Source organism: Crinia signifera, chromosome 6, assembly GCF_055691185.1.
Source record: "Crinia signifera chromosome 6, ASM5569118v1, whole genome shotgun sequence".
In the NCBI taxonomy this organism is placed as follows: Eukaryota; Metazoa; Chordata; class Amphibia; order Anura; family Myobatrachidae; genus Crinia; species Crinia signifera.
Genome location: NC_139222.1, coordinates 219,721,158 through 219,744,741, shown reverse-complemented (window position 1 = coordinate 219,744,741; position 23,584 = coordinate 219,721,158). Strand labels below are relative to the sequence as shown.

Here is a 23,584-nt window from a genome sequence, read left to right as displayed (position 1 = left end):
CATTGGACCTGAAAAGTTATTGTCTATTGTGGATATTGACCACATTACGATTTATTGAATTCACACTTCGTTTACAGGGACCTTTATAAATTAGAACTTCCATATATATAAAACTATAGGAACTTCCGGGAAAATGGCCGTGTGTTCCACCAGCGGACAGGTGGAATGCAAACCAAGCAATTAGCTCTTATTTTAACTATTTAAAAAGTTTTTTTGCACCAATGTTCACTTAAAAGGCTCTTATCCACTAGAATTAACTACATCACTAATTGATGGATTACTAGAATCCTCCTTCACATTATAATATATAAAAAAAAAAAAAAAAAAAAAAAAAAAAAAAAAAAAAAAAAAAAAAAAAAAAAAAAAAAAAAAAAAAAAAAAAAAATTATAATTTAAAATAAATAAATAAATAAAATAAATAAATAAAATAAATAAATATATCAAATAAAAAATAATAAAAAACCTTAAAAATAAAAAAGGTGTTAATTAATAAAAAAAAATTTTTTACACACTGTTATTCTTTTCACACAGTATAAAATCTATATAAACTAAATTAGAAACACACCACAGGAAGTGATGTCATGAACATTTCCCTATATATACCCACACTTGAGCTCACATACATCACTTGCTCTTTGGATGTTGGAGAGTACACAGGCTCAGGCTACACTAAGGTAAGAGGACTTTGGGATCCACTCTCCCATTAATAGGAATTTAATTTACTTGCCTTAATTATATAATTTACTATTATTATTATATTTTGATTAGGGGAATTCTTTCTCCACCCCAAAAATTAGGAAGTGATTATTTATCACCTTTTTGGAGGTATGTACTCATTGCCATATATTTATATTTTTTTATAAAAAATAATTATACCAATTGATGTATTTTTTCCAATTGACACTAATTGATAATTAATATACATGTTTAACTATAGGCCGAAAATTAAAACCATATACCAGCTTATTTACTTCCCCAATTGAAACCTGGGAGTAAACTAAGGGATCACACATTGAAGGTATGTACCCACCATAACATCGTACATCTTAATTGATCGACTAATTTACATCTTGGTTAATTGACTGACAATTAAGTGGGAAATTGATTAAAGTATCTACCTTTAGGTTTAAATTGAAGATTCTGCCTTTATTGGCCATCCTTGTCTACCTAATTTTCATTCACTGGCCTTTGAGCATCATGTCCCCATGAATATCCAGTAGTGTATGGGACCACTTTTTTCATAATTGGTATGTATAACTAATGGTATAATCTTTACGGTCACATTTAAAAAGCTAAACTGTCCACCTTTACTTATATACCTGTATACATATATAATCTCTAGGTCCAGTTCTATTTTAAAAAGAAAGAAAATAAGAAAAAGTTCTTTAATTAAGGATCAAAAAACAGGTACTCTTATCCTCTAAATAATTAATTGATCACAGAATAGCTTATAAATTAACAATATATATGCGATATAGTAATTAATGCACTTTATTTGCAGTAACTACTTTCAGTACACTTTGAAAATACAGTGTGAATAAAAATTATCCCTACTATTCTACAAGCTAAAAACAACTTTAATTCAATTAAGGTATGCCAAAGTATTTATTTATTCATAATTTGCATTCCTGACAAAGTTCTTATTGAAAATCTCAATGATTTAATAATTGTCAATGCCAACAGACTCCTAGTCATTTCTTCTTCTCTCATCCTCTTGTTCTGATTCCCTTCTGTTCGCCATCTCTGTCTTTTCCATTGTTGTTTAATCAAAAAAAGATTGTAAATTATTACTAATGTCTTTCCTATTTTATGTATTTACAATCATGCTCTATTTTTATAGATTCATACTATAAGTATCAATCCCCTGATGAAGTCTCATAAAGAGACGAAACGCGTCGGGTACTTGGTATGATCCTGATTCAAAGAGAATACTCCTTTTCCAAGAGCACTTGCATTTTATGTGTTTTATAAATAAATGTTTTATACTTAATGAGAAGTCTTGGATGATAATAATTTTTTTACATTGATTGGAAAGACATAACATATTATATTGTCTAATCACTGAAGGGCGCCTAAATAACACTATTGGGTTGTGTATTGGATTGTATAGGATCCCTCTAGTAGGGGGTCTAGTGTTATTGGCGACCGCCTGTAGTCTAGCGCAAATTGTTAGTGATATTGTTTGGTTGTCATATATATATATATATATATATATATATATATATATATATATATATATATATATATAGCTGGACAATTAGAACTTTACTGTCAAGGCACATAGAAGACTGCAGGGACGCCATGTTCAAAGAGCTTTTTGAACATGGCGTCCCTGCAGTCTTCTATGGCCCTTATTCTGGTCGGTGCGGCCAGAGCCGCATACGGGGCTCCGGCCGCACCAACCAATCCCCGCCTACTATACGGATCGCCACGGCCGTCCGTACACGGACGGCTGGAGATCCGCAAGAAAATGGTGGGGCGTACGCCTCCACCATGGTGGGAGCTGCCCCCTGCATTCGATGGTCGGCGACCATCGAAGGCAGGGCCGCACGCCCCACCAGGTCCCGCAAGCTGAGACCACACGGACAATCGTCCGTGTGATAGCTTGTATGGGGGCTGAGAGCTGACATCCGGCGACGTCAGCTTTCCGCCCCCATCACTGGCGTCATACCCTCATTAGCATGCATACGCCCCGCGTTTGCATGGGAACGCCCATGAAACGCGGGGCGTATGCATAGGGAAATGAGGGTATGAAGCCCCTCACGCCCCTATACGCCCCCTTTGCGGCGGACGAACAACGTCTGCGGCGAATTGGGCTGCACATGCGCAGATTGACCTCTGCGCATGTGCAGACTAAAAACATCGGCGGTACGGCCGCACGCGGGCCGTACCGCACGATTCTGAATAAGGGCCTATGTGCCTTGACAGTAAAGTATGGATTTCCATCCCTGTTTTTGCCTGAAAAATGACATTGTACTGCTTGTTGGACCTGCCTGCAAAATTTCTATATAAAGACTTTTTTTCATCTTTTCAACTTTATTGGTGTGCTTGCCTCTAATTGTCCAGCTACATTACCATTTAAATGGCCTTAGCACCCACTCTTGTGGATTAAGAGTGTGCATGGATGCCTAAAGAAACCTATATATATATATATATATATATATATATATATATATATATATATTTTTGGAATCCGCACACAATTTATTGGGTCATCACAGTTGTGCTCACTCCAAGGCACAAGACCATCAAATAGAGTTTTTTTGAAAGGAGGGCACTCACCAATTCGCAGATAAAATTTTCTTTTTATTCAGTTCATTTAAAATATTGAACTCAAATAGTTGTCATCAACGTTTCGGTCCGCATTTCAGACCTTCATCAGGACAGACATTAGGGCAACAAGAGATCTTACTCCAACAGAGACCTAATGGGAAATGGTCCCATGGTGAACCTATATACCCATCCAGACAGGAAGTATCACCCACCAACCAATACGATTTCAATCACTCCTAATCCATCTATTTAGGGATATAAATCTATTTTAGAAACCATCAGGGTATATTCACCTCGTATAGGACAAGGTATTATTAGTCACACCACATAATTTGCAGGTAAAAAGGCAGTGATAGACACTACCGATATCTGATCCGGCGTGCATTCCATTTCAATGGAACGCACCGCCATCTTGTTTCCGTCATCAGCGTATATACATAGTTAAACAATTTCTTGATCATATGGAATATGTCTGCCATTGTCAAGAAATTGTTTAACTATGTATATACGCTGATGACGGAAACAAGATGGCGGTGCGTTCCATTGAAATGGAATGCACGCCGGATCAGATATCGGTAGTGTCTATCACTGCCTTTTTACCTGCAAATTATGTGGTGTGACTAATAATACCTTGTCCTATACGAGGTGAATATACCCTGATGGTTTCTAAAATAGATTTATATCCCTAAATAGATGGATTAGGAGTGATTGAAATCTTATTGGTTGGTGGGTGATACTTCCTGTCTGGATGGGTATATAGGTTCACCATGGGACCATTTCCCATTAGGTCTCTGTTGGAGTAAGATCTCTTGTTGCCCTAATGTCTGTCCTGATGAAGGTCTGAAATGCGGACCGAAACGTTGATGACAACTATTTGAGTTCAATATTTTAAATGAACTGAATAAAAAGAAAATTTTATCTGTGAATTGGTGAGTGCCCTCCTTTCAAAAAAACTATATATATATATATATATATATATATATATATATATATATATATATATATATATATATATATATATATATATATATATATATATATATATATATACAGTGCAGGAACCACCGGCACTCACGGGACTTGTAATAAATTATGCAAAAAGTCAAGCTTGATGTGGCAACGTTTCAAGCTTTATTGCTCGTCTTCCGGAAAGCCGCCCAGTGTGCAGCGAAACGCGTTCCAAGAAGGATATCTGGAAGGACGCCCCCGTCACCCACCACCCGTTATGCACAGAGCCGGAATCATCACCTCCTCCAGCCGCAGACTCAACCCAACATCACAGATGCTGTGGCAGAGCGCTGTGTGAGACTAACAAAAGGGAAGGCTGCAACAAGGAGGCGGCTTCTGTCAGGATATTACAGCCGGCTGATCCCCTGCAAATTACAAGAGAGCTGAGCGGTGTACGGAGAGAGCGGGCGCTGCGGCGCACACCCTTCTACAGATTGACATCCCAAACTGCCCTCTCACTCGAGCGGTACGAGATATTTATGCGGAGAAAGGACGGACACTGTTTATACTAAACCCTACAACAGAATTCCTTGCTCCTAAATCTGGTTGTATGCTGACTTGAGCAAAGTGCTTTTCTGCAAAGCTTTAAATGTGCACATAGCCATTCCACTAAACCCATATGGTCTGATTGAATAAAGCAGACATCTTCAGCCTTGAATAAGGATTTGAACTTGGATCCACTTGTTTAATGCTCCATTTCCGACCTAAAAAGGAGAAGGAATAGTACACACACGTGTATACCAATCCAGTGTCATAATACCTTGTCGCAATTAGCCAGTGTGTTTTTAGAGATTGTATATGTTTTGTGCTGTTTATTTGTTTATTTTTAATAAAGTGTAATTCATCTTGTTCACCTTTGAGCGCCGCACGTTTTTCTTTTGTATTCTGTGTTTTTAGAGTCTGGCAATACTCTTACGTGGTGGCTGCAGGGTGGCAAGTTACACCCCTCTAGTCTCTAGCGCCTAAGGCATATCTTTGGTACCGTGCCTTGTTGTGATCCCAGCGTCTGACTGGGGCATGAAGGGCCCACCAGGGAAATGCAGTGATTGGGGCCCAGGTTTAGAGGCTTTACATTAGTGCATGGTCTTGATAAATAGTAAATACTGCTATTGCATGCATGATAATGTACCTGATTAATAACAAAAATGCTCTGTAGACAAGCTAACATTCAAATGGAGCCACTCTCCCTTTTGCCGCTAGCGGAGGCGGCGGGCCGGTGAACGTGGATGCACGAGGGTCTCTCACAGATGTGCGTCCATTGCTGAGAGTAGAGCGTGAGCATCTCTGATGTGCGCGCGCCCCACTCACTGGCTGGCGCAGATGGGCAGACGGGCGGACGGCGCAGAAGGTGTCGTTCGGATGAAAGTGGCTCCATCTGTAGTCATGTGCAGTATAATGTAATATATGTACTGTGCAGTAGAATTCAAGTGCACAGTCTGGAACCTGATCCCTCGAGAGGGGGGTAGGAGCCCCAGGCAGTAGGGCGGACAAGGGGTTTCCCCTATACCCCAGTGGAACATTCCAACCCTGGGTGTAGCCCTGTAATATGGGGTCAGCACTGCAGCTCAGGAGCTGCAGCCTTCACTGTTAATAGTAATAATAATAATAATAATAATAATAATAATAATAATAATAATAATAATAATAACAATATTGCTTTATTTTACACTTAATGTTAGATGTGGGCTTGAACACACTTCTCCCACATCTAAATCTCTTTACATATTTGAAATATGCCTCACCTGCAGTGCAACATGGTTCTGCCAAGTTACTCGTGTTTTTCTTGGTTCCCAACTATGGCACAGCCTCATTAGTGATGGCATGTTTGCAATAGCATTCATTATTTCTATTATAAACAAACATAAACCAAGCATAGAAGCTTGTATTTATCCGCACATGGGGACACATGTACAGTAGAAATTATTAAGCACACAGCTATTACTTCCCCTACTAATCCATCAAACACCAACCTATGATGAAAACAAATACACTCCTGAAAATCAAACAAAGGCAGGTACTTGTTTCCTAGCACGGCCACAATCGTATGGATCGTGTACCTTTAGGTTAAGGTACACGATCCATACGATGGACCCGATTTCCTTTGAAATCAGGTCCATTTGGCTGGCTAGGACAAAATATCTGGGGCATCGCGTCGGTCGGGACCATTAACAATGGTCCCGACGCGACCGACGCGATGCCCCCGATTTCCCCATAGGCTTCAATGTTAAAAAATATTTTAACATTGAAATCGTGTCGGGAAAGGTAAAATATCGGGGGCATCGCGTCGGTCGGGACCATTAACAATGGTCCCGACGCGATGCCCCCGATTTTTCCATAGGCTTCAATGTTAAAATATTTTTTAACATTGAAATAGTGAGAAAATGTGAAAAATGTGAAATGGGCCAATATGACCCATTTCACATTATAGATGTCACCGTCGTCACCCCACGATAGACGCCAACCCGAAGCGTGGCGAGCGCAGCGAGCCTGCGAGGGGCGGCGGTGCGCGTCCTCCGACCTTTTCATTCCCCTACTATCCACGTCGGCGTGGAGTTGAGAATAGAATAGTGTGGCGAGCCCAGCGAGCCACCAAGCCCGAAGCGTGGCGAGCGCAGCGAGCCCCGCGAGGGGACGTGTATAACTTCACAGGTATACGCGTCCCCTCGCGGGGCTCGCTGCGCTCGCTGCGCTCGCCACGCTTCGGGCTCGGTGGCTCGCTGCGCTCGCCACACTATTCTATTCTCAACCGACGTGGATAGTAGGGGAATGAAAAGGTCGGAGGACGCGCACCGCCGCCCCTTGCGGGCTCGCTGCGCTCGCCACGCTTCGGGTTGGCGTCTATCGTGGGGTGGGGTGTACGCCGTTAAATTTGGGGGGGTTGGGAATATTTTACATTGAATCCAATGTAAAATCGGGTCCCAGGGACCCGATTTACATTTCATTAAAAAAAAAATCGGGTCCAAAATCGGTCGGTCGCGTCGTTCGCATGCGACCAAATCGCATGCGATGCGATCGACCCGATTTTTCCGACACGACCACCCCGATGTAAATCGGTGTGGCCGTGCTAGGAAACAAGTACCCAAAGGCAACATCACAAAATTATCCACATCCAACAAAGGATACAGGTATCACAGAATATGAAAATGCCAACGTGGATAGTATGTTCTCAGGCTTTATCCTTCATTTATTTATACATGTTTGGCTGTCAAAACTATCAAGAAAGAAAAGTTTTATTGTTCCTCAGTGAGAAAAACAAAATAGCAATCTAGCAAATATGATACCTTTTAATGGCTAACAAAAATAAATGTTGTTAAAATGCAAGCTTTTTTTTGTTAGCCATTAAAAGGTATCATATTTGCTAGATTGCTATTTTGTTTTTCTCACTGAGGAACAATAAAACTTTTCTTATCAACTGGCTAACACGGTACCAAACTTTTTTCTTTTAACTATCAAGAAACAAATCGTAATGAAAAACCGGCAAATAACATTAGAAATCCATTTTCCATTTTATACAAGATTTCTGTAAAATTATGAAATGATAAATGAACCATACAATGCCTGAACATTAGCTAGTATTTTACGTCATCAGAATCTTTCTTGTGGAGAAAGAAACAGGGTTGGGAATAAAAAAAGAGTTTAAGCCATTTTTTGTATTAAAAGTGTGAAACAACAGTTAGAAACCTTGATCAACCATGTGTTAATGCTTTCTAACATTAATAATCCAAAATGATTGGGCATTATAACTTTTACACTTGGTACATGTTTCCTAGCACGGCGCCCGTCGTAGGTGATCGCATACCTTAACTTAAGTGGAGTTCATTTTATATAGTGTGGCGAGTATGTATTCAATTCATACTTACCGATTTTATCAATTTATAAGTCTCTTCAATGCAGGGCTAACAACAGAACTCATGAGGGTTTTGGTGCCCACTATACATCTCTGTAAGGTACAGGGTGGTTGACCATTTGCTCATTCCTTGGTCTCTCTCCAGCTTCACTCCTCACCTTTGTCTCTCCAGCATCACCCCTTTGTCTCCAGCTTCAACCCTACTGTGCCCCTATCTATCAATCTATCTCCCCTGTGTCTCTTATGTTCACCTCCTTATTTATAAGCCTCATTTACCACCATGTGTCTCTCAGCCTCACCCGTGTTTCTCAGCATAATTACTCACCTTGTATCTCAGCATCCCCTTGTGTGTCTCTCTAACTCATTCCTCATCCTGCGTCTCTCAGACACCTTCCCCAATCTGTGCCTCTCAGCATCGCTCCACATGGTGTCTCTCACCCTCAGTAACCCCCTTTGTCTCTCAGTCTCAGCAAGCCCCTTTGTCTCTCAGTCTCATGAACCCCCTGTGTCTCTCAGCCTTAGCAACCCCTGTGTCTCTCAGCTTCAGCATCCCCTGTGTCTCTCAGCATCCCCTGTGTCTGTCAGCCCCAGCAATATTCTGTGTCTCTCAGCCTCAGCAATCTTCTGTGTCTTTTAGGGGTAGATGTATGAAGCAGTGATAAGGGAGGAGAAGTGATAACGTGCCTGATAGTTTGTCACCAGCCAATCAGCTCCTTACTGTCCCTTTTTTCAACTCAGCCTGTAACTTATCATTACCAGGCACTTTATCACTTCTCCTCCCTTATCACTACTTCATACATCTACCCCTTAGCCTCAGCATCCTTCTCTCAGCCTCAGCATCCTCATGTCTCAACCTCATGTCCTACTGTCTCTATGCCTCCCGTGGATCTCTCAGCTCTCTTCTTTGTCTCTCAGCCCTCCCATATCTCTCAGACCCCCCCTTTGTTTCCCAGTCTCCCCACCCCCTTGCATCTTCCAACTTGCCCATGTCTCCCAGCCTTCTCCTGTTTCTCTCAGCTTCCCCCTGTGTCTCCCTGCTATCCCTCTGTGTCTTTTAGCCTTCTCCTTTGCTTCTCAGCCCTCCCCTTTGTATTTCAACCTCTGCACAGTGTCTCTCAGATTTCCACCATGTTGCTTAACTTCACCCTATCAACCTTCATCTGTCCAGTATGTCTCTTTGTTTCCCAAGCCCCATGTTTTCATTTCCACTCCTCAGTGCCAATTCAGACTGATCTGTGACTCCCTAACCCTCCACACACTAATCTTTTGTTGCATGCTGAGTCAGAGTCTGCTTCTCCATCTTCGTGGTCAGCCTTGCGCATCTACTGTTCAGCGCCATGATGTCATGGCATCACACATGTTGTGTCAGCGTATAGCAAACTTTATTGTGCCACTGGCCAAAAAGCTTCCTCTCTTTCTGACTACACCCTACTAACTACAAAAAAAATCAAAGTTTTATCCAATTAAGGGTAAATTTGGGCGCCTATGATAAGAGCTGGTTCTCAATAAGCAGATGCTAGGGGGTAGGGGTAGTCAATCCCTGCAGGAAATGTCAAAAAGGAAAATAAAAGAAAATAGCAGCGCTACTATAACAATAAGAGAACAATAAAATGCAGGATATGAAGTATAGAAAACTTACTGTATTAGCATAAACATGCCACTGATAAAAATATACTTAAATAAATGTACATTAAAATGAAAAATAAAAAATAAAGATGCCTCTCTGGCATGTAACTGAGAGTTGAACCGTCCAGGTAATTTGGCAACTGTCAAGTAATCAGGTAAGTGCACTTTACCATAATAATGAATATAATGAAACCCCCTAGGGGGGTACCAGAGTCCTCTCTAGTTATACAGTGTCCAATGCAGGACCGCTGGAGGTGAAATGTCCTGGTGAACCCCAAAGTTGGAACCAAGCGTCCTCTCTCAATGGTGGCTCCAGACGGAACTAGGCGACCGGAGGATATCCAGAAAGGGCAGGTGTTGGTATTTGGGACCAAGAATGGTCGTGGCAGCAGTTGGTTAACTCCAATTGGCAGTGAGCAGAAATGACAGTGAAAGTTGGTCAGCTCCTTTAGATGTAAAACCTGGTCCTGGAAGTGAGGCAGTAACAACTGACGCGTTTCACTACCTACTGTAGCTTTCTCAAAGGTGACTAACAATGTGGCACCTACTGGTATAAATACCCCTGCTTGAGAAAGCTACAGTAGTAGAACCCTCTTACCTCTCTGTTGGTTATTACCGTCTTGCTAAATTACTGTGAGCCTAATTGTGGAGTAGATTGGAATATACAAATAAATAAATATTGTCTGGAAAATAGTGCAATGAAACTTGTGATGTTAATTATCCTTTGAACTGCCCTACAATATTACATGCATTTCTGCAAACACTTTGCAATTGCGAGAAGGGTCTTAGCATGCTTGGTGGCCTTACCCTGTGCTGGGCAGCCTTCTGCATGCGAGGGACAGCAGTTGTAATTTTGCTATTTTAGCAAACCTGCGACTGAAGCTGAATCAGACCCCATGCACTGTACTGTAGATGCATTGAATAAACATTTGCAGGTCAAGGAAGAACTCCTTGTTTAGCAAAAAATAATAATATTCATCATCATCATCATCAGACAACTGTCACTTTTGGACTTTAAACACAACAATAATAATTGTATTTATACAGCGCTTTTTCCCCACAGGACTCCTCACGGAACATGATACATTATGCAGATATACAGCTAGTACAATAAGAAAACAATTAAGAACAACAAAAACCTGGAGAAGATAATAAGCATAACTGCAGATTAGTTTAAAGCACTGTAATACATTTTACCTGGATGCATCCCTCGGAGACACTGTTGGGCTTTAGTGATGGTTCAGGAATTCCTCTGTGGCAATGGTCATGAAGTGGTTCTAAGCTGGATGGGCGGTCCCGGAGCAGGTGTAGGCCCTGTCTTGGGGCAAAGGTCTCTGGAGCTGTTGGAGTGCAGCATGCATGCTGGGATCGGGGGAAGGGGGGGGGGGGGGGTTCCAAGTACCTCGACCCCCCTGCCTGCAGGGTTCCAAGAGGCTGAGTCTGTCTGGATGTCCTGCTTTGTTGTTAACCAGCTTCACGTATCCCTATCTTCCTGCAGTACTGGCATCCCCAGCTTCAGTAATCTGGAAATCCTGCTCTGCTGATTACCAGCTTCCCGTCTTCCAGTATTCCTTCATCGCTGGTATCCCCAAATCAACTCATCTGGAATCCTGCTCTGCTAGTATCCAGCTTCCCGTCTTCCAGTATTTCTTCATCACTGGTGTCCCCAGCTCAACTCATCTGGAATTCTGCTCTGCTGATATCCAGCTTTATGTCTTCCAGAATTCATGCATTGCTGGTTTCCCCAGTTTCATATCATCCTATCCAAAGTTAATCTGTTCCATCTTATAAGCAAGTCTTCTTTTAAACCCGCTAGCTTTGGTCCTCACTACTTCAGTCCACTGGCAGCTCGTCCTCATCCGGGTTCACAACTAATCTTAGCCATGACAGGGAGGCATTGACATGGGCAAATTCTTTGATGGAATCTAAAGCCCAAGCATTGTATGACTTGTTCGTCTTTACTGGTGCAATTGCAAAAGGTTTACTCCACCTGAGGATTGAGTTCTTCTGATGCACTCCCAAAAGGCCGCAGGTCTCATTAAGGCTTGACACATAAGCATCTGGAATCCACCTTCTTCAGGGGGCATTATGTTATATCTGCCTTTGTATATGTTCTTGTCTCACCACTAGGGGTCATCAGACACCTTTGGACTTGCTATTCTGTCTCTATACTTTGGGGAATCAGGTGCCTGGTGATTGAGACAATCAGCTTACCTTGAGCTGCCTTTTTAGTCTGCCTGATACTAGCATTCAGGGCTGGTAATTGTTTGTTCATTCCTGATCTGCAGCCTATGTCTGCACTCCAGCCGATGCCCTGCACTCCAGTCTACGTCCTGCACTCCAGCCTATGTCCTGCACTGCCTCTGATTTGCTCCTCAGCCTGTCTCTTTCACTCCAGCTGACGCCCTGCACTTCAGCCTGTGCCTTGTACTACAGCCTGCGCCTTGCATTACCCATCCCAGTATGATGCTTGGTGAGCTTTGATACCTGTTCCTGTTTTCACCTGCTATGTTGCCAGCAATATATCTTGTGTTTTCAGTTTTCATCATTAAACATCTTGTATTCATCTGCAATCCGTTTGTCTTTGGAATTTCTGCTTAACTCCAGGGAGTTAATCACAACACTATATATTAAAGTGGCAATACTACTGTGGGCATTATGTGTAAGTGGCACTACTACTGTAGGCATTATGTGTACAGTAGCACTATTACTGTGGACATTATGTGTGTAAGGTCCACTCCTACTGTGCGCATCATGTGTATAAAGAGCTACTGCATGTTTTAACTTGAATTAGAGGAACTATTGTGTGTCCTAAAGTGAATAATAAAAACTACTGTGTATCTTATTGTGCATAAGAGACACTACTATGTGTCATAACATGAATAAGAGGAACTAATGCATGTCATTATGTGAATAAGGGACACAGCTATATGGTGTAATATGAATTGGGCACTTTTGGTGCAATGCGAGTAAGATTGTGCTTCTGTGTGGCACTTTTTCTTGATTAAGTATCGGAGAGTGCATATTTAAAGTTTGCAGGGGGGAGCCAGACACCCTTGAATCGACCCTGTTAAGGGGGACATGATAGAGACTTGCAAATATCCTAAGGGTATTACCAAGGTACAGAAGGGAAACATTTTTCAAGGAAAGAGCACAAGGACATGCCCGGATACTGGAAGGTGGTAGGTTTAGGGAAAATTTAAGAAAAAAATATTACGGTACTTGTTTCCTAACACGGCCACAATCGCGGGCATCGGGTGTAATTTTTAGTGGTCTGCGACGCGACCGACGCGATGCCCCCGATTTCCCAATGAAATGCATTGAAAAAAAGTCAAAATCAGGTCGGTCGCATCGCAGGCGGCTAAAAAAGGCTTAAATGGTCCAGACGCGATGCCCCCGATTTCCCATAGGGAACAATGTTAAATGCCTCAATTTACCCAAATCATCATAGGGAACAATGGTAAATGGGCCAGAAACCCCTAAAAACACCACAGTGAAATGGCCCCCCAAAATTAGTTTACGCCACCCCACGATCAACGTGAACCCGAAGCGTGGCGAGCGCAGCAAGCCCGCGAGGGGAGGCGGTACGCATCCTCCGACCTTTTCATACCCCCACTATCCACATCGGCGTGGAGTTGAGAATAGAATAGTGTGGCGAGCGCAGCGAGCCACCGTGCCCGAAGCGTGGCGAGGGGACGCGGATACCTTCACAGGTAAACGCGTCCCTTCGCGGGCTTCACAGGTATCCGCGTCCCCTCGCGGGGCTCGATACGCTGCGCTCGCCACACTATTCTATTCTCAACTCCACGCCGACGTGGATAGTGGGGGTATGAAAAGGTCGGAGGACGCGTACCGCCGCCCCTCGCGGGGCCATTTCACTGTTCAGGGGTGTTTTTGGGGGGTTCTGGACCATTTACCATTGTTCACTATGATGATTTGGGTAAATTGAGGCATTTAACATTGTTCCCTATGGGAAATCGCGGGCATCGCGTCGGTACCATCGCACCCGATTTTTTAGTGCATGCGATGCCCCCGATTTTTACTAACGATGCCCACGATCATGATCGGTGTGGCCGTGCTAGGAAACAAGTACCAATATTACTTCACAGAAAGGGTAGTGGTGTATGGTCCCTGACCATCAAATGATGTGGTGTATGGTACCTGACCATCAAATGATATGGAAGGTACATGCAAAACGAAGACACTCTCAGATGTCTTAGATTTGCGTGTGTCCTGGAGGGGAACATGGTGGCCGGTTGCATTTGGTGATGTCAGCTGCCCACCCACAGCACCCGCTTCATCAGGTCATTGCAATGGGAATGCCCAGCATTTTATGGGAACGCCCATGAAACGTTGGGCGTTCCTATGGGCACATTCCCCAGCCCGTCGTCCCACGACCCTCGCCCACATTGTTGTGTGCGAGCACCTGGAGAACACTCTATTCGCTGTAGCTGCTCGCACACATCGCAAGCATATGTGCAGAAATATGCATGCAAAGTTAGGAAACATCATGCTCCCGTGCAAATTTGCATGGGAGCGCATTGACCTGAATAAGGTCCTAAATGTGCCATGTGGATCTTTTTTTGCCATCACATTCTATGCTAATATAGTGAGCTGTAAGGTGGTTGTAATTGACTGGAAACTAATGTTATTGTTGTTAATAATACTGTAGAAAAAAAAAAACAATTTCAAATTTGATCATTTTAGCTGTTTATATAAATGTTTAAAGAAATCATGATCCCAACAACAACAACAAAAAACATTTTAAGGTGGTTTTGCACCCAAAAGCAATATATAGTCTGCACACATCTCTATTTTCAATTGACACCGATAGTGAATATTTAACAAAAGTATTAAATGATTGTAAGCTCTAACGAGCAGGACCCTCTCTCCTCATATGAGTTTCTTAGAATATATCTCTACCACTGTTAAAATTGCATCAGTGTCCACTGTTGTACAGTAACTGTCTTTTTTATTTACCATGTACTTGTCCTAATTTGTATTTGTACTGTAAATCACAATTTTCTTGTTTAGTTCTTTGCTCATCTATGTATTGTCAGGCGCTGCGGAACCCTTGTGGTGCCATATAAATAAACGATAATAATAATAATAATAATAATAATAATAATAATAATAATTGCACCATTCAATGGGCCAGATGTATCAAGCTTCAAAAAGTGATAAAGTGGAGAGTGATAAAAAAAACCCCCAGCCAATCAGCTTCTAACTGCCATGTTACAGGCTGGGTTTAAAAAATGTCAGGAAGGAGCTGATTGGCTTTGTTTTTTATTACTCTCCTCTTTATCGCGTTGAAGCTTGATACATCTGATCCAATGGGTGGCACTGTGTGGATATAGCTAGATTGTAGAGTACCATTTATAAACCTGATTTATCCGATGAAAGAAAATGCAAGATTTGATTCTGTGAGATGAAGCAAACTCTAACAGGTGGAGCAGTTACAGACATACTTGTCTACTTTTAAAGTCTCCTGACTGGGAGAAACCCGGAGAGGAGACTGTCAGCAGCACTTCTAGGGGTAGGGCCTGATGTAGACGTCATCAAGCCCCGCTCGAGCACTTCAAATCCCTGATTTGCGGGGCCTTGAGGAGGGGGCTGGGCTAAATGACGCTATTTGCATTTTTAGCCCCCTCCCTTCCCAGCAAATCGCGGTAATTTAATGAGGCAGCCGGGCAGCTGCCGGGGGTAGCTGCGGAGGGTCTGGCAGAATCCGGGAGGATTGCCGACCTTTCCGGCCAATCCAGGAGGGTAGGCAACCCTGGTTACAGACTTGAAAGTCAGGATAACTTAGCTATAATTTTTAAATGACAGTGTATATCATGAATACAAACTTATATATATTGAAGTGTCTCTGATCAGGAACTACAGAGACTGTTGTCATGAAAGAGTTAACAGTAACAGCAAATCATAGGACTAAATGGTCTTCTTGCCAAGTGTGATGCAGTGGTCAACATTTGCTTTTAAATTTCTAAAGAAATGGCCTTGCTCAATATTGACTTATTGTGGGCCCCACTGAGGTTAAATAACACATTCCAGGGCAAATTATGTTCAGTCCCTGCAGAGAACATTCACGATGGTAAGTCTATTCTGCTTAGTAATATCAATAGTATATCAGCGTTAACAAACACATTTATTTTGACTTTCTTAGATGTTATCAGGCAGTTTAGTCTACAGTATTATAGTATAGCATGTTACCTAATTCAGCAATCATTTAAAAAAGTAACAATATCACACAAAATAAGCAACATCCCATGTGAAATAGAACTCAGATCCCCAATATGTCTAGTTATATAAGCAGAAAACCCACTTGAATGCTGTGAATTCATCCAAAATTACACCTGCATTTAAGCAGGTAAAAAAAATGCAAGAAACAATGATTTGGGATTGCGCTGGATAAATCACTCTCCAGGTGCCTATACATGTGCAGCCAGTACTTTTTGTACTAGATCAAAACGCACGCTGCTGTAGCGTATCGCATGCGCTTTGAACTAGATGCGATGTGATCTAGTACTAAATACATGGAGCACATCGCACTGTGTGTGTGGGCACCTTCAGTCTTGTAAATGTAATGCAATAAAAACAACAATGTTACATTAATAATGACAATATTGTCCAAAACCACAATATAAACATCGCCATTTTATGATGGCCTTATTCAGACCTGATCACAGGGCTTCAAATTTGCAGCCTGGGTGAAAAAACGAACAACTGCGTATGCGAACGGCTAATAGTACGTATGCGTGAGGCATCCTGCGATAAAATCCTGCTACTTTTTTTATTGCTGGTCATAGGAATCTAGGACACAAGGGCATGAGTATAGATTAGAAGAAAAAAGATTTCATTCAGCTAGTAGAAAGAATTTCTTTACGGTCAGAACAGTCAAACTCTGGAACTCTCTTCCCGGCGACATGGTGGCGGCTGGCTCATTTTAATGAGCCAGCCGCCACCACCTCGCCGGGAAGAGAGTTCCACAGGCATTCAAGGCTAAGTTGGATAAACATCTACTGGACAAAGACGTCCATGGGTACAAATAAAAAATAGAATCTGTCTGTAAAATGGATACCAAATCAGTTATAGGATAATCTATACCAGGTTGAACTGGATGGACGCAAGTCTTTTTTCAGCCTTACTTACTATGTAACTATGTAATATGCAAGTTGATTGACAGGAATGTGTATCCATTTGCTGCTAATCGCAGGGCTGCGATATTTTGGCAAGCTTTTTACAAGCCTTGCACAGGGCGGTATATCACTGTGGCTGGGCGGTGATTACCTGATCGTAGAGTTCTGCAAATTAGTAGCTCAGCGTCCAGGTCTGAATAACCCCCATAATTACCAGAGGCAGGGTTTTTCCTTGCAGCTACAAGGAATGCTGATTCTTTATTTTAATGCATGGAGAAACAAACGGACTCCACATTCTATGCAGAATCACTAGGTTAGCGTGCATGGTATACGGTCGCTAGGTCTACAAGCATTAGGTCGACACCACTAGGTCAACATGCATGAAGGTCGACATGCAGGAAGGTCGACATGCAGGAAGGTCGACAGGTTCATTAGATCAACACAAGCATAAATTCAACATGGGGAAGGTCGACAACCAAAAGGTGGACATGGAGTTTTTCACTTTTTATTTTTTGAACCGACATGTGCCGACAGGCGGTATTTCATACCCTACCATCTATTAGAGCATGGTGGGAGAATAAAATAGTGTTCCAAGCATAGCGAGGTACCGTGCCCGAAGCATGGTGAGTGCAGCAAGCCATGCGAGGATACGCAGTACTACATTTCAGTGTCCATGTTGACTGTGTCCAAATTTGGGACAAAAAAAAACCATGAAAACCCAATGTCGAACTTTTGACCTTCCCCATGTCGACCTAATGACCCTGTTGACTTAACCCATGTCGACCTTCATGCATGTCGACCTAGTGTTTTCGACCTAGTTGCAGTCTATACAATGATCCCATTCCACGTGCATTAACCCAGTGATTACTCATAGGGAAATATAATTAAAAAGCTATTCCTCACTGACAATAAATGTGGGGTAAATACTAAACACAAAAATAGGTATTTTCACACCATTCTCAATTATTTTAGTTTCACTTAAATGTATTCAAATACTTCTTTAAAGATTGCTCAAAACCCTTCAGATAGTATTTTCCATACTTATAATGGGAAATGTGCTGTGGCCAAATATAATATGTGATGGAACACTTCACATAACGTAATCAAAGGGCTTAAGGTGCCTATACACGGTGCGATGATCGCACCCGTTATGGGCTGGATCGCATTGCATCGCAACGCATGCATTTTGTATGCGATTTGCATCCGATGCGATCAGAAGGCAGTACAAAAAGTATGTGCAGCACATACTTTTTGTACTGTGCGATGAGATGCCCGTGGGAGCGTGCATCGCACGGTGCAAACACATTGTGTATGGGCACCTTTACTATGATATGCCTGCCTCTGCACAGCTTTCTCTGTACAATGATAATGAAAGCTGTGCTGGGAACCGGCCAGTGTGGTCAACTAGTTCATGTCAGGGCCCAGTACATGCGCAGCTCAAAGTTGGGTTATTTTTCACGAAAAAATACCCTGATAAGACTGTGGAGTGCATTCGCAGGAACAGAGCATCCATGGTATGTAGTCAATTATTGCAATGTAGATTGGGCAGATTTTTATTACATGTGCATCTGAGATGTAATAAATCAGGCACTCCATAAAATTTACTGTACAGTATCTAGCAGCAGGAAAATGTGTGTATTGTCAAATGTACCACACCAACTTAAATCATTGACAAAGTTTCTCATGGCCCTGAGGATTTTTTCATTCTTATGACATTCCATATACAGTAATTGTACATTATTTTCTAAACCTGAAGACCAACAATCTGCAGTCAATAAAATGGTCTTTAAAAAAAAAAAGAAAAAAAATGAGAAACTTGTTGTTCTATGAATTTCAGAAATACATTGTGACTGCTGTGTTTGGTGCTGGAGTCCTTTTCACTGTGTGCAATGCTTTTTGCTTTACACAACTTCCTAAACTGCAGGACGATGGTCAGGTTCCAGAGGGTAAGTCATCATTCATTGACTATGGCAAATAAATGAGTACAAATGAGCAATGGGTTCTTCTTACCTGTTCCCAGGCATGTTTTTGGTGCTCCGCTGGAGCAAACCGCCTTTCTGTAGCTTTGCTAATATATTTTATTTGTCTCCAGGATGTTTACTTGATGGACAATTGTATAAACTTGGCAGCCGCTGGAGAACAAAGAGCTGCTTGGATTGTAGCTGTGGTTTAAAAGGAAAAATAGACTGTTGCTCTGCGTAAGATGAATCTTTCCACATATTTTTCTTGTGTAAATGTATATTATTTATTCAATTGCTAAATTACAAACAACCCCCCCCCCCAAAAAAAACAAACAAAACAACCTACAAAAGGAATGACAAGTAACAAATTGAAAAAAAAAAAAAAAAATCCCCACAGATAAATACAGAATATAAAGGGGGGAATAGAGAGGAAGAGGGCAGGTGGTGGTGGGAGATGGTCTCTAGCTATACTGTAGTGAAGCAACATACTGTAGGTATTAGGGAGATCACAAATATAAAAGAAGGTAGATTACTCGGTTATTAGGAGAAAATACCAAGACCCAGGGCACCAGCAAACTTGAGAAATAAAGGTAGAGTGAGGGCAAGCTTTTATATATATATAGCCAGGGGGACCACATTTTGTGATAGTTCTCATTTGTATCATGGAGATGGTAAGTGATGGTCTCCAATCTCCATTATGAATCAAATTTAAGACCTGAAAAAATGCAGTGGGAGGATTAGTCTGTTTCCAGTATTTTATTATTAAGCACTTGGCTGATGCCAAGATGTGGGAGTCTAGTTTATCTGTATTTGGAGCAGAATTCTGGATAGGGTGTCAGAGGAGGACTGTCCAGAGGTCACAGAGTATGGGAGGCAGGGCCTGATTGAAAGGTGAAGGTGCGATAGGTTGATACACATGTAGCTTCCCTTGTATTGCTGATAAACACACGTTTGTGGGCACTCAGGGAGTTGCCATTCATACTGCCCATGTGCATGCAACAAAGGTTATACAACTGGCATGTATGATCTAATGCAGTGGTCGCAACCCGTTGCTCATGAGCTACCAGTAGCTAGCGGCAGCAATCCGGGTGGCTCGACCACTGCAGCCCACCCACCTGCCCGTTCCTCCCTCCATTGCCCGCCGCTGCTACCTGCTTCCCAGGGGCGGATTAAGGTCTGTGGGGGCCCTGAACAACAAAATAGTGGGGGCCCCCACAGACACACCTTCCCCCATAGACACATCCCCCCAGGGGAGGTTGGTACCTGGGCAGGGGGTCTCTGCAGCGGTCTGAGCAGTCAGCGCCGTGGTCCCTGCAGCATATTGGAAGTCAGCTGTGGGGTCCCTGCAGCAGATGGGAACTAGTAGCGGTATTGGCTACTAGTTCCCATCCACCGCAGGGACCTCGCTGCTGGCCTCCCATATGCTGCAGGGATCACAGCGCTAACTGCCCAGACCGCTGCAGAAACCCCCTTCCCACCTGCACTGCGCCACCCTCTTGCGCTATCTGACCCCACTGCCCAAACATGCTGCCGGTGTGAGGGCCCCTTATGTGTGGGGGCCCCAGGGCAACCGCCCCTGTCGCCCTGTGCTTAATCCACCACTGCCGCTTCCCTTCTAAGTTATGAGGTGAGGAGATCTCATCGTGCGCTTATCCTTCCCCTCACCATGTATCTCTGTGACAGACTGGGCCATCAGCCAATCAGAGCTCGCGGGCCAGCAGCCAATAAGGAGCCAGCCCGCATGCTTTGATTTGCTGATGGCAAAGTCTGTCACAGGGAGGGAAGTGAGGGGAAGGAGAGACGCACGCCAAGCTGTGCTCTCCTGCCCTTTGAGCTTGAAGGGAAGTGGCGACGATGACGGAGGAGACAACTAGCCAACCAGCAGGGGGGACACCTGACTCCCCCCCCCCCCCCCCCCCCCGCTGGTGCAACAAGTAAGGTTTGTTGTTCTGCTGCTGGCACAGTGGGGGCATGTTTGGAGCACAGTGGGGGCATATCTGGAGCACAGTGGGGGCATATCTGGAGCACAGTGGGGGCATGTCTGACAAAGTAAGGTAAACCTGACACAGTGGGGCCATACCTGGCACTGTGGGGGCAGACCTGGCACCATGGGAGCATATTTGGCACAGTGGGGGCATACTTGGGAGCATATGTGTATCTGGCACTATTGGAGACATTTGTATCTGGCACTTTTGGGGGCATATGTGTATCCGGCACTGCACTATTGGGGGCATATGTGTATCACACCCCCATTTTCATTGGCTGCACCCCATGTGGCTACACCCATTTTTTGCCACAGTACCGCCAGAGTATTTATTTAGAATGGCACCACAATCGGGCAGGCATTGTTTATCTGGCACTGCTGGGGGGCATTGTGTTTATGGCATAAATTCGGGTATCGGGGGCATTGTGTAACTGGCACTGCTGGTGGCATGTGTATATATGGCACAGTGTCTATTCAGAGAGGCTGGGGGCATGGCCAGCAGCTCTCAGAGCACTGGCAATGCCCCCATAGTGGAAAAAATGGGGGATGTAGCCTTGCAAGAGACCCTCCTTAAAACACCTAGGCACTCCAACTACTCCCATGTTTCTACCCCCAAATGCTAGCTTCCTGTCAGTCAAATGGTGACTGGATTGCTATTGCTAGGTATTCGCATTCTCAGTCGCTATTTGAGCTTGAGCAAATACACTGCCAGTGCTGTGCATGTGCAGTCTAATGAGATTTTCTCAATTAGCTTTTTCACAAATTTGTAATCCATGATGAATCAGGCCCTTAGCTTGGATCATGTGCAGTTGACTTAATGACAAACCCCTCTGTGGAAATTGCGGGAGTATTTGAGGAAGAGAAAAGTCTATTGGGCATATCCTATGCTGATGGAAACTATAATGGAAACTACTGAGGAAGAGAGGGATCTAGGTGTCACTATTTCAGGGGACTTAAAGGCAAGTAGGCAATGTAACAAAGCAATGAAGAAGGCAAGTCAGATGCTTGGTTGCATAGGGAGAGGTATCAGCAGTAGGAAGAAAGAAGTAATAATTCCACTGTATAGGTCATTGGTACGACCTCATCTAGAATATTGTGTTCAGTTCTGGAGGCCATATCTCCAGAAGGATATAAATACATTAGACTGTACAAAGAAGGGCAACTAAAATGGTGCATGGTCTACATCACAAAACGTACCAGGAAAGACTAAAAGAGCTTAATATGTATACTTTAGAGCAGAGAAGGGAAAGGGGGGACATGATAGTAACTTTCAAATATTTCAAGGGTTTTAACAAGGTACAGGTGGGAGACATTCTTCACAGGAAGAGGAGCAGCAGAACATGAGGACATGCACTGAAACTAGAGGGAGGAAGATTCAGGGGAAATTTGAGGAAGAATTACTTCACAGAAAGAGTAGTAGATAAGTGGAATAGCCTCCCATCAGAGGTGGTAGAGGCAAATACAGTAGTACAATTTAAACATGCTTGGGATAGGCATATTGATGTCCTTACAAAAAAAATAAGGATCAAATATGGTTTGAGGTAACATGTTTAAAAAAGGGGCAGACTAGATGGGCCAAGTGGTTCTTATCTGCCGTCAAATTCTATGTTTCTATGATGCTTATTTACCGCATTGTAAAAACCGTCTTTTAGTAATATCGGACTATCCAATTACAGCCTGTTCTTACCATGTGGTAATGACACGTTATTTGGTTGATAACAATGAGATCTGAGATAAGTTCCTGGGCCTGTGTGTTATCGGACAAAAAATGGGTCTCCAACGGGTGCTTATCGGGAATTCTTCTTTTCATGACTGAGGCAAGTGAGACAGAATCCCAGATAATGCCGGCTTTATGGGATTAATTGGATCACCCTTGTAGCTAATAGGATATCTCCCTGCAGTATGTATATGTAAGTTACTACAGTAACATTTTATATATTTTCTTTGTTTTGTGATGTTTGCTAATGAAATGTTTGTTTTGTTTAGTTACGGCACACCAGTCGACTATGACAAGGAGAATTGTGTGTTCACCTTTAACAGAAAGACCTGTAAGTTTGATCTGATACCCAATAAGGATCCAACAAAGAAGTGTGAAAAGCATACAATGGTGGGATAAACATATTGTCTACAAAAGCCACCTCCAGACTAATCTAAATTTTGAAGACACCATATGTAGTGTATCTTATACCAAATGATCAATAAAATAAATAAAAAATGGTATTTAAAACTGTCAGAAAGTCTCATTCATAGAGTTAACAGAATAATTATATGAACAGTTTCTACCAATACATCCTGACCATGAGGGCAGACGAAAGGTATGACGGGCCCCGGTAAAAAAAGAGGTGTGGCCTAATTGACGGGAGGCGTGGTCACCTCCCGCAATTAGTCCACCCCCCCAAAACTTTATGGGGTTGAAAACACACTTTAAAGTCATGGGGGAATGTTATTGTCACCCCCCAGCAGCAGCACATAACTACAGCATGCTGTCAATGAGACGCTCATGCTGAGCCTGCTGTCAGCACAGCACATGCTGTACATGTGTGCTGCTGCCCAGGAGAGATGGAGGGGGAAGGGAGGGGGGGTCAGACCAGGGGCCCCGCCGGGCCCCTCCAGCAAGCCTGGTCCCAGTTATTTTGTACCCTCTCAGGGGCCCTGCTGACCACGATCAACTGTGCACAACCATCAACTTATGTATTAGGGCAAAACTAAGGGCCCCCTTTCATTAGGCCGACTTGTCCTAGTGGTT

General features: G+C 43.0%; 1 protein-coding gene and 1 long non-coding RNA gene across 3 annotated transcripts; both read left to right on the top strand.

The window, feature by feature from the left end:
• Positions 1-542: 542 nt before the first annotated feature.
• On the top strand, positions 543-1,996 carry LOC146007214 (uncharacterized). 2 transcript variants are annotated; one of them, XR_014444283.1, is made up of 6 exons: positions 543-674; positions 769-825; positions 938-1,018; positions 1,125-1,247; positions 1,502-1,591; positions 1,841-1,996. It is a non-coding gene; the product is annotated as an uncharacterized LOC146007214 (long non-coding RNA). The 2 variants fall into 2 exon arrangements; XR_014444282.1 differs by having other exon boundaries at positions 1,343-1,591.
• A 13,707-nt stretch (positions 1,997-15,703) lies between these two features.
• LOC146008978 (beta-microseminoprotein-like) lies at positions 15,704-23,075 on the top strand. The gene is made up of 4 exons (XM_083148861.1): positions 15,704-15,848; positions 18,731-18,839; positions 18,986-19,091; positions 22,825-23,075. Exons 1-4 carry the CDS (start codon positions 15,846-15,848, stop codon positions 22,952-22,954), a joined length of 348 nt encoding a protein of 115 aa, XP_083004987.1. The 5' UTR covers positions 15,704-15,845; the 3' UTR covers positions 22,955-23,075.
• Positions 23,076-23,584: the final 509 nt, after the last annotated feature.

Bases quoted from the DNA above. Each gene is read 5' to 3' on its own strand.
- LOC146008978 (XM_083148861.1), top strand. The intron at 18,840-18,985 runs GTAAGTCATCAT...ATTTGTCTCCAG, and splicing joins CGATGGTCAGGTTCCAGAGG to GATGTTTACTTGATGGACAA. The intron at 19,092-22,824 runs GTAAGATGAATC...TGTTTTGTTTAG, and splicing joins AAAATAGACTGTTGCTCTGC to TTACGGCACACCAGTCGACT.